This window comes from Carassius carassius, chromosome 8 (assembly GCF_963082965.1).
Source record: "Carassius carassius chromosome 8, fCarCar2.1, whole genome shotgun sequence".
In the NCBI taxonomy this organism is placed as follows: Eukaryota; Metazoa; Chordata; class Actinopteri; order Cypriniformes; family Cyprinidae; genus Carassius; species Carassius carassius.
Window position 1 is genome coordinate 5,141,661 of NC_081762.1, and position 11,075 is coordinate 5,152,735.

The 11,075-nt window shown below is 36.8% G+C and overlaps 1 protein-coding gene across 1 annotated transcript; it reads left to right on the forward strand.

The window, feature by feature from the left end:
- Nucleotides 1-3,553: 3,553 nt before the first annotated feature.
- Nucleotides 3,554-7,052, forward strand: zgc:174904 (uncharacterized protein LOC564690 homolog). Its single transcript, XM_059555186.1, has 6 exons — nucleotides 3,554-3,784; nucleotides 4,429-4,554; nucleotides 5,112-5,279; nucleotides 5,367-5,548; nucleotides 5,791-5,906; nucleotides 6,669-7,052. The coding sequence occupies exons 1-6, from the start codon at nucleotides 3,700-3,702 to the stop codon at nucleotides 6,823-6,825; spliced, it is 834 nt and encodes a 277-aa protein (XP_059411169.1). The 5' UTR covers nucleotides 3,554-3,699; the 3' UTR covers nucleotides 6,826-7,052.
- Nucleotides 7,053-11,075: the final 4,023 nt, after the last annotated feature.

An 11,075-nucleotide genomic window follows, 5' to 3' on the forward strand; every position in this document is an offset into this window, starting at 1 on the left:
ATAAATTACGTAACTGCGACGTCATGTGTTAGCTGGGCGATGTTATGCGACTAAAACGTCATTTTTTTCCTCTCGCGATCAGTCATTGTGTGTGTGTGTGTGTGTGAGCAAAATTTGCAACAAGAAGTCTGTGGAGCAGTCATAGCATAGAAAGTGTAGCAATGGCATAGCAATGTAGCAATAGCAATGTCTTTAAAGGGATAGTTCACCCAAAAATGAAAATTCTATCATCGTTTACTCACCCTCAAGTTGTTCCAAACCTGTATGAGTTTCTTTGTTCTGCTAAAAAACAAAGGAAGATATTTGGAAGAATGTTTGTAACCAAACAGATCTCGGTCTCCATTGACTACCATAGTATATATTTTTTCCTACTATGAAAGTCAATGGGGGCCGAGATCTGTTTGATTCTGTCATTCTTCCAAATATCTTCCTTTGTGTATATATATATATATATATATACATATATGATATATTTAACTTAATGAATTCCATTTTCAGTGCAAAATTCCAAAGTACTAAATTAAATAATTTAAACAAAAATAAACATGTAAATCTTTGGATCTTCCATGTCTGATTTTTGTACTTGTAAGTTGTGGATATAAACGTGTTGAATGAATGTTTAATTATAATTTAATAAATGGGAAATTTTTAACTTTCATTAAACTGTTGGTGTTCATTATTTGAAATGTAAAATATGGTGTCAAACAGTAAAGTAATTAATTAAAGTAAAAGGAGGGTGAGGTGGGGTGGTAGTGTGTGACCTTCCTTCCTTCATTGTTTCCTTGACTGATCACTGAAATGCTAACTTTTGCTTTCTACAGTCGCCATTCATTATGTGTGTTTTTGTATTCGAGCCCTGAAGAAGACTGTGTCCAGTCCCGCCCACTCCTGCAAACGTTCTAATATTGCATATAATTTCTGCACATCGGGGGGCTGCAATCAATATGCAGAGAATATAATCTCTTTTGAAAGAGCGGCACAATTTCATGCAATCAGATATTTGTCAATGAGCTCAGGATCTGTTGAGCAACAAATCTTCCAGCATGGTCTGTCAGCCATCGCTCCTCTCAACCTGTGATTAGTTAAATCTTCCTCAAAAATGTCTTCCAAATGTGGGAAAGTCAACTTTGAATATCCATTTTCACCAGCAGGTATAGAAGAAAACACTGGAATGTTTTCTGGCTGTGGTTTATGGTGGTTATTTCCTCTGGTGATGTTCTCCATTTCATTGTGTTGTCAGCTTGTCAATTTGGGTAATGCACTGATGACACTGAAAATAGAGATGGTCATTCTGAAAGGTCTTTTCTCTGTAGCTCTGTTGTCCCTCTGCAGTTCTGGAGCTGTTCCATCATAAAGCAGACTTTAGAAATCAGGGTAGGTCAATATAGTTCCTAGGTAATCATGGCGCCCGTGGCTTTGATTAATTGATCTGAATATGACTCTCCCTGGTGATCAGTTTTAGTTATGTTGAGGATTTGTTGTTCTTGTCTGCATCCTGTTCCCAGGTGGGGGCATTTGAGGTATTGTTATACTCGTTTTGGTTTGAATATGTTGGTGTATCGTTAAGGCCAATTAATGTAAGTAATGAGTGGTGTGTGTATATACTATATATCTGATAAGCAAAATGTAAAAGTAACTTCCTCCACAGACAGCCTCACTACCCACAATTCTGCCTCGGTCTGCCATTACTGCCATGCGAACAGCCTTCATCTCTGAAGAATCTTTCAGAATAAAAAAAAAAAAAAACACTCAACAAATATGAAGCAACAATTGGCTAATCTGTTATTTTTAAAAAAATTAAATTGTGCAATGTCAGTCATAAACAGCAGGCTTAACTTACTGAAAATCTTGAGAACACTGTTGAGGAATTGCTCAGGATGTTCGCTGACTGAGCAAACCAATTCATGTTAACCAATCGACATCATTCATTACAGGAGCATTAAACCCCTCTGCTGCTGACCAAGCACTGCAGCGGACAGACAGACTTCAGTGCGTTTCATATTTTTATGATATTCCGATATTCATGTATGACAATCACAGCATTTGCTGTCTTAATGTTTACAGGTCCATCGTGTGTAATGAGACCCATTTATATCGAGGAACGGTCCGACGGATCTGACGAAGAAGTGGCCAGATGGTTTCTTTGCGTGAACATTTGGACAGAGTTTTGCAAATCTTACCACATAGTGACATAGATGTGAGGAGGCGTTTTAAATTAATGCTTCACGCTGGAAATCGTGCTCTGCTTCCGTGAACGGTAAACCCCGCCTACTTTGATTTGATTGGTGATCTCAGTTATTGTGATATCGACGAGCGCTGTTAGACCGCAGTGGCAGAGCAGGCTGAATATATAACTTTTAAAGGTTTTTGTCACTCTAACAAGAGCGCTGTGTAACGCTGTGCAGCAGATAAGTGCAAGAATTTCAAATATTGAGTGGGGGGGCAGTTTGGCCACTTTTGGTGTCTATGGTGGTTACGGGCCTGGTGAAAGTGTATAATGTTTTAAATCTACTGGAATCCTTACTGATAAAAGCTCTGTAACCTGTATGTTGATACTGTTAAATCAATAGCCCCAAAATAAAATAATTTCATAATTTTCTCACCTTTATGTCGTTCCAAACCTGTATGACAAGCTACGTTTTTAATATGCACACAAAAGACTGTATTCTAAACCACGTTGATGTCCAAAAAACAAATAACGTGCAACGTGTCAGCGGTGTGGAAATCAACATTAGTATTAGTCAGCATCCATGAGAGCTATCTGTGCGCTAGCTGTAGTTGAAAAAACTTTTTTGTGTAATTTTCTTCCTACTGGGAAAAGGAACAGAAAGAGTAGGCTAGGTGGAAGGAAAAGAAACGTTTTGAATTAAATGTTTTTTGTATTAAGAACAGGTCCAGATAGAAACTCGCCCGCGAAGGAGTGAATACGAGCAAAGCCTGTTAAAGACACATCAGTCAAACAATAGCCTACGTATGCTCAAATCGTTTCAAAATAGTAACACTCTGCAAATAATTTTTAATTTTATATATTGCACGGCATGTATTTTTATTTGTTTATTGTTGCAATATTAAAGGAAAGCACACTGACTTTAAGTGCACCCAAAACTTACAAATGATAGGATTTACTCTCGCTTATGCCATTCCAAACCTGTTTGATTTTCTTTTGTGAAACACAGAAGAAGATATTTGGAAGAATACTTACTATTGTCCGTACTGAAGTTAATGGGCCCCGAATGGTAACCATTTGGTTACCAACATGTGTTACACAGAAGAGAGAAATGCAAATATGACACGAGGAACAACATAAAAGTAAGACATTTTTGGGTGAGCTATCCTTTTAAGGGGGCATCGTCCCTCATCTTTCCCCACATATTTACAGAACTTTCAGAATCTTAAAAAAAAACACTGAACAAATATGAAGCAACAATTGGCTAATCAGTTATTTAAAACAAAGGAAATTGTGCAATGAGCTCTGTCAGTGTGAGTCATAAACAGCAGGTTTAACTTGCAGAAAAATATTAAAAACACTTTTGAGGAATTACTAGTGACGTTCGCTGACTGTGCAAACCAGTTCATGTTAACCAATCAACATCATTCAGCACAGGAGCTTTAAACCCCCCTGCTGCTGACCAAGCACTGCAGCGGACAGACAGACTTCAGTGCGTTTCATATTTTTATGAAAGTGAGCAAACGTGAGCAATGTCTGCAAACAAAGAGGGGATGCACTTCAATCTCATCGACGGGCCTGACGATGACTGCAGCAGTCCAGAGGTGCGATATTCAGGTATGACAATCATAGCATTTGCTGTCTTAATGTTTACAGGTACATCATGTGTAATGAGACCAATGTACACTGAAAAAAAATTATTCATTGTATTTACAAAACAATTTTAAGTGGTTGCAATTAATTTATTTTAGCTACATATATTTTATTTTAGCTATATATATATATACATTAAGTTATACATTAAGCAAAAACAAAATTTTGTTTATTTTTCAAAAATCTGTTTTTTTATTAGGTTATCATGTTTTTACTGTGTTAGTTAGCTGTATTTGTTCATTTTTGTTTTTACTTAATCCTTAAAAACCCGACTGCAGAAACTCCAGTTTGACCACCATCCACCATTATTGGAAAGCATACTGATCAATAATGATCAGGGTTTGAGATAACCTTGCAAAAAAATAAATAAATAACAAATCTGTAAATGATTCACTGAAATGTACCACATGTATTCCAGAAAGAATTCAAAAGTTTACATTTCTTGTATATTTCTTATCAAAAAATGTTATGTCAACATCCCTCATTCATTTATTTTGTACTGTAAAATTGTAAAATTCATTTTTTTGTACTGTAAAATTGTGCATTTAGAAGTGCAAGTTTTTATACAGTTGTTATATTGTAAATCCAGTTGTTTCACTTCTTTCTAGTATTTCAGAACCCAGATAAAAGTAGAAAGCAATTTTGCCAAGATCCCTTCAAGGTGGCAACCGCATGTCTGACTGCTTTCTGCCTCATCTTACTCATGATCCTGGTGGTCACAAGTGTTCACAGCGGTACTTCTCTTTTCTCACTTACATGACTTTAGTGTGAGTGTGTTTATTAACAGGTCTGGCCATTAAAACACATTTCCAGATTCAATTAGATATGAATCAATTCTGATTCACAATAATTCCAATTTGCAGTCAATCACGATGCCCATTTGTCATATATATATATATATATATATATATATATATATATATATTATGCAAGGAAATAGCTCGATGCATTATGGAAATGTTCATTTTAAAATTAAAAAACTTTACAGTATTACAGTAATTATTACAGTAAAAATAGAGAAACTTTTACTATAACATACTATTTAGTCTTTACTTTAAATTTAAAGTTTAATTTGCAGTTTATTTCTAATTAATTGTGAAGTTTACCAGCATTTTCTGAGTGCAAATTATTTATACACTAATTTTCTTTTTAGTGAATATGTAAAATTCTTAGAAAGTGAATTTTAATATCCATTTAAACTTAAATTATAATGACAATCTTACTATTTTTATCTCTTGAAACCTCCTATCATTAAAACACTTCTGCTTTCATTTCTGTTCTTGCGGTTTAGGCAAGGCACGATCTGATCAGGATTCTCCGTCCAGCACTGCTGAATTGCACATGCAGAAGGGCTGCGCTAACGTATCGGCTCTGACTGAAGAGCTGCAGGCCGTGAAGAAAGAAAAGAGTGAACTGGAGAAAGAACGGACGCAGTTGAAAAACAGAATCACTGAGCTTGGTTAGTGAGGTGCAAGTGCATGCATCAATGCATTTAACAAACAAAATCTGTTGCATTTCATAACTTTAAAATGTTGGGTCTTTTTAGAGGCAACCCCTGCACCACAAACCACTCCATTGCCAACGAAAAGTCCCTGTCCTGAAGACTGGAAGCACTTTAATGGCAGCTGTTACTACGTCTCAGAATACAGAAGGAGCTGGTCGGACAGTCAGATGAACTGCAAGCGGCAAGGAGGACATCTGGCCATCCTCCTCACAGCTGAGGAACAGGTATAGACTGCTCTTTCATTTGCATTTATGTTATAGAATGTGTGTGTGTGTGTGTGCAGATATATATGCTGTACATCTAATGACCTCAAGTAACACTGACCTTATTAGACATCTATATTGGTGTAAAAAGAACAGCATCTAATGGCCAACAATATAGAAAAGAGGAAGGGATCTTAGATGAAATGTGAGCCATTACAAAGGATCCTAATTCTTTTTTAATTGATTGACCTTTTGACCTGAAGACGTTCATATGGAACCTGCTGCCCCGTGGATACTGGAACGCTTTCTGGTTTGGCATAAGTGATGCAAAAGTAGAAGATGACTGGTACTGGGTGGACGGAACTAAACTAGTTGGAGGGTAAGAACATCAAATGTAAATCTTTGTAAGATTAAACTCTTGTGCTGGAAGTCAGATCCATATGGAGTATTGTAAACACTTCAGTGTTCTGACGCATCTCACATGGAGTTAAAACTGCTGAGTTATATTTTTTCATTTTGTCTTGTGGTGATATACTGAATCATCTCATCCTTCCTTTTTCTTCTTCCTCTTTGTTAAAAAATTATAATAAAGAAAAGCAATAAAGTAATATTTTGCGTAAAATAATTTTCTAATCATCAATACATCCTCAAAAATCATTTATATATTCTCAGTGTTTAATGCTCATTTGAAATTCATATGTTAGTGATTACTTGGGAATCAGAAATTGATATTTTACCCTTTACATATATACATATTATAGGGAAAATATTACATAAAACATTTATTTTTCTCTTATTTTGTGCTTATTTTATGCAAAGCAGACATGTGGTTTACAGCCTGATTAATGTATTATACAATCAATCAGGGTAGAAAATGGTTATATGAAAATAAAACAACAACTGTTTTGAGTGCAAGAACCATTAAGTGGACTTATACAGTGAATAAAAAACATCCCAAATGCAATGTCCCTTTTAAAAACTTAAGAAAAACAATATCATAAAATAAGACGCATGTCATTAACCTTAGTATATTAAACATATTTTAGTTTCATTTTATTTTGCCACTGTTATTTTAAAAATGTTGCTACTTCCACTGGTTAAAACCCTGACCTCCAAAAAAAACCTTCTTTTTCCTCCATAGTTTCTGGGAAGATGGCGAGCCAAACAACCATATTAATGAAGACTGTGGCTACATGATAAAAACAGATGTGTTAAGCCGTGTGGCTACCAAGAGCTGGTATGACGCGCCCTGCCACATGTCTTTGCCCTGGATCTGTGAGAAACAGGTGTCCTCGTGATCTTCTCTCCCACCACCAACATCAACAGACATTCACTGATTGTTAGTAATGCAAGCTATAATGCAATTTCCATTGCATTTAGAATGTCTTGGGATTTTCAGTCAGTGTTTTAGTCATGGGTCAAAAAAAGCAATTAACTGTTCATTTTAACTGTGTATTCTGATAACATATGTGCATTAATCTACATTTAGCTGTGCTTTTTAACACTGGATGATTTAGTGAATTCATTAACTAGGCAATTTTATAATATGTTGTGTTTGCTTTTTTTGGGGGGGGGGGGGGCGGTCATATTCCATAACAATAAAAATATAACAGTCATTTTATAAAATGCCCTGTTTTCTTAAAACTTTGGTTGGCAGTTCTACTTGCACTCAGTAGGGCGCAGCATTCAGTCAAGGTTTTGACCGGAATCACATGATGCGTTACGAATGGATCTGTCCATTTACCCAGTATTTTCTTTCTCTCATTAAATTTAATTGGCAAGTTTTCCTGCATTAATATCGGCAAACGTATCTCTATCATGTTATGAATGTTAAAAATAATCACAATAATCCCTAAAAGCCGTGCCTTTGTTGTTGTTTTTCTAGGCAATGTGCATCACTTTAGCTAAGGTTAAAATGATGTAAGCAGATAAACATCAAATTTCATTTTTGGGTGAACTATCCCTTTAAGAGCATATCCAAACAAGATTAATTAATTTAGACCATTTAAACCACACTAGTTCAGAAATGTGACCTGCCAAACTCTACAGTGAACGTTTTTGGAATGCAATACAAAGACAATCTTTTTATCTTCTTTATCTATCTGTTTTGGCATACAAAACAGGCCCTTGCCCTGTCAAGATCTGTATGCTGCTCGATTTAAGCGTTTGCATAAGGTGCACGCATGGATGCATTTTGGATCATGTCCTTTCACGTCCCAGCGGAGTGTTTTTTATGACAGTGCCATGACTGATTGCCACAGTTACACATAGTGAGGCCAGCTGCTTAATCAAAGTACTATATTTTACGTACATCAGCTTAATCTTAATCACAGTCCATAAACAGGTCATGTACTGAAGGAAAACAGCACGTAGGCTGCATCGTGTTCTGAGCTCAATAAGACCTGTTACGGCAAAACACCATTATCAACTATGATAGCCATGGCTTTTAAATTCTGCTATAAGATTAATTATGCTCATTGCACCAGAACAAGCAGGGCTATAACTCTTCACACTAAGAATTCTAGTAGCCTATTAGATGGAGATAATAAGATTAATGCCAAATATTGGCAGAATCGTAAAGTAAACGGTAAAACTGTAATAAATTTAAACGTTTTCAAACATTAGTTTGCAACAGCAGAAACAAAAAAAAAAAAAAAACTGAAAGGGGCACCGGAAGTTGTGCTCACATTAACACAAGAGAATGCTGACTGTAGCACACAGCATTTCCCCACTTTGTTCCATAAACAGTTCCTTTTTTGGACTAGTGTTTTTCTGACCCATCCATTTCTTAGCTAATGAGATTAGAACAGCTTTAGTGGAACAGGGTTCCTACAGAGTTTGGAAAAGTATGAAATTTGATTTAAGTAATTTTCAGGTCTGTAAAAGTATGGAAAAGTAATAGAAAGCGTATAGGAAAATATTTGCGCTTCCAGACTTTTGCCCCCATGTGTTTTTTTTTCTCTTTAATAGATATGTAAGAATTTTATGAAAATAAGTTTATTATACAAGAAGTAGCAGCTGTTTAGTGATTCTTTAGTGATTGTCAAACAGGAGTGGTGCACTCGGTGCAAGGTGTACTTTTTTTCATTTTGCATTTTGGGTTTCCTATCATGATATACTTAACACCATATTACATAGCCTCAAAGACCTTTCCAAAAAAAAATAAAAAATACAGACTTTGTGTGCACAAGAAACCATTACACTTAGCATATAGGACAGTGCACACTGACCCAACTATTGTGCCATCAACCCATTTCATGGTATATGACATGACATACTGCCCTAAGCCACATTTTGAACACTTTTTTCTTTTTTCTTTTTTACAAAACCAGTGTTTTTTTTGTTTTTTTTCGACCCTTGAACTTGGTAAATAGGACAATGCACCCAGCAATATTATGCCATCAGCCCATTTCCTGTCATGGCTTTTCTGCCACCTCAGAGGCTAAATTGGACTTTAGACCTTGATATTAGAGGTACTCTACTACTATAAGGAAAGCCAAATTTTGAGCATGTAAAACTATTAATTCATGTGCATCCATACTTTTGTTTTTTCATAGCAAGATAGCAGTGATGCACAAAGGGTTATATAAAACTAGAAATTGTGTAAGCATGCAAAAAAATTCCCATGCACATGTGAGTAGTTTCTCGAGGGCACAAAAAAGGTTCTTGTGTGCATGCAAAAGTCTTGCAAAAGATGGCCATGGACTCAGCTGCTCGGATTGAGTTGGGCAGGTCATTCCACCAGGAGGGAACATTTAATTTAAAAGTCCGTAAAAGTGACTTTGTGCTTCTTTGGGATGGCACAATCAAGTGATGTCGATTTGCAGAACACAAGCACATGAGGGCACATGAGTCTGAAGTAATGAATTTAGGTAAATGGGTGCAGAGCCAGTGGGGATTTTGTAAGCAAACATCAATACCTTGAATTTTATGCGAGCAGCTGTTGGTAGCCAGTGCAAATTGATAAACAGAGGTGTGACGTGTATTCTTTTCAGCTCATTAAAAATTAATCTGGCTGCAGCGTTCTGGATTAATTGTAAAGGTTTGATAGAATTGGCTGGAAGACCTGCCAAGAGAGCATTGCAATAGTCCAGCCTGGATAGAACAATAGCTTGAACAAGGAGTAGTGCAGCATGTTCTGAAAGAAAGGTCCTGATCTTTTTGATGTTGAATAAAGCAAATCTGCGGAACTGGACAGTTTTAGCAATGTGGTCTGAGAAAGTCAGCTGATCATCAATCATAACTCCAAGGCTTCTAGCTGTTTTTGAAGGAGTTATGGTTGATGTGCCTAACTGGATGGTGAAATTGTGATGAAACAATGGGTTTGTTGGACCACAAGCAGTTCTGTCTTGGCAAGGTTGAGTTGAAGGTGATGGTGCTTCATCCAGCAAAAAATGTCTGTTAGACAAGCTGAGATGCGAATAGCTACCGTCGGATCATCAGGATGGAATGAGAGGTAGAGTTGAGTGTCATCAGCATAGCAGTGGTATGAAAAGCCATGTTTCTGAATGACAGAACCTAATGATGCCATGTAGACAGAGGAGAGAAGTGGTCCAAGAACTGAGCCCTGAGGCACCCCAGTAGTTAGATGCTGTGACTTGGACACCTCACCTCTCCAAGATGATTGGAAGGAGCTATCTGATAAGTAGGACTCAAACCACTGAAGTGCGGTTCCTGAGATGCTCTTTGTCAGTAGGGTTGACAGAAGGATCTGGTGGTTAACCATGTCCAAAGCAGCGAACAGATCAAACAAGATAAGTATTGAAGATTTGGATTCCGCTCTTGCCAGTCTTAGGGCTTCAACAACTGAGAGCAAGGCAGTTGAATGTCCACTTCTGAAGCCAGATTGGTTGCTGTCAAGGAGGTTGTTCTGTGTGATCAAGGCAGAGACTTGGTTGAACACGGCTCATTCAAGTGTTTTTGCAATGAAAGGAAGAAGGGAAACTGGTTCTCTAAAATAGATGGGTTGAGGGTGGGTTTCTTAACTGGTGGAGTTATACGAGCCTGTCTAAATGTTGAAGGAAAAACACCAGTGTAGAGGGATGTTGATGTGAGTGAGTGCAGGTACAACTGCAGGAGAAATGGCTTGAAGGAGAAGAGATGGAATATGATCAAGCGGACAAATAGTAGGATGATTAGAAAGGATGAGTTTGGAGACTTCTGCCTCAGAGAGTGAAGAGAATGATGTGAATAAGTGTATGTTTGCTGGTGTTTACATATGTTCTGTAAAAAAAAAAATATTATCAGTTGGAAAATGATATATCAGCGACAAAATTATAAATCGGTCGGCTCTACAAAAATCTACTAAGAGGTTTGGAAATTTGAGCCTGGAAAAGTATGACATTTTGAAATGGAAAATATGTAGGAACCCTGGTTGAAGGTGTGGTTGATTTTAAGCACAGGGCTGAGAAACACTAATGTTGCACTGATGCAGCTTGTTTAGCTTGTTGAGTTAACATTCATGGGTACATCATGTTCTCAGCTACATTATTACATGTGTATTATGTATGGTATTTCACTGGAATACACTGTTTATAATAACAACAGG

What these genes read in the sequence shown, in the direction of transcription:
- zgc:174904 (XM_059555186.1), top strand. Translation starts at nt 3,700, where the DNA reads ATGTCTGCAAACAAAGAGGGGATGCACTTCAATCTCATCGACGGGCCT. An exon ending in GGTCACAAGTGTTCACAGCG is followed by an intron (nt 4,555 to 5,111) that starts GTACTTCTCTTT and finishes CTTGCGGTTTAG; the next exon opens with GCAAGGCACGATCTGATCAG. An exon ending in TCCTCACAGCTGAGGAACAG is followed by an intron (nt 5,549 to 5,790) that starts GTATAGACTGCT and finishes TTTGACCTGAAG; the next exon opens with ACGTTCATATGGAACCTGCT.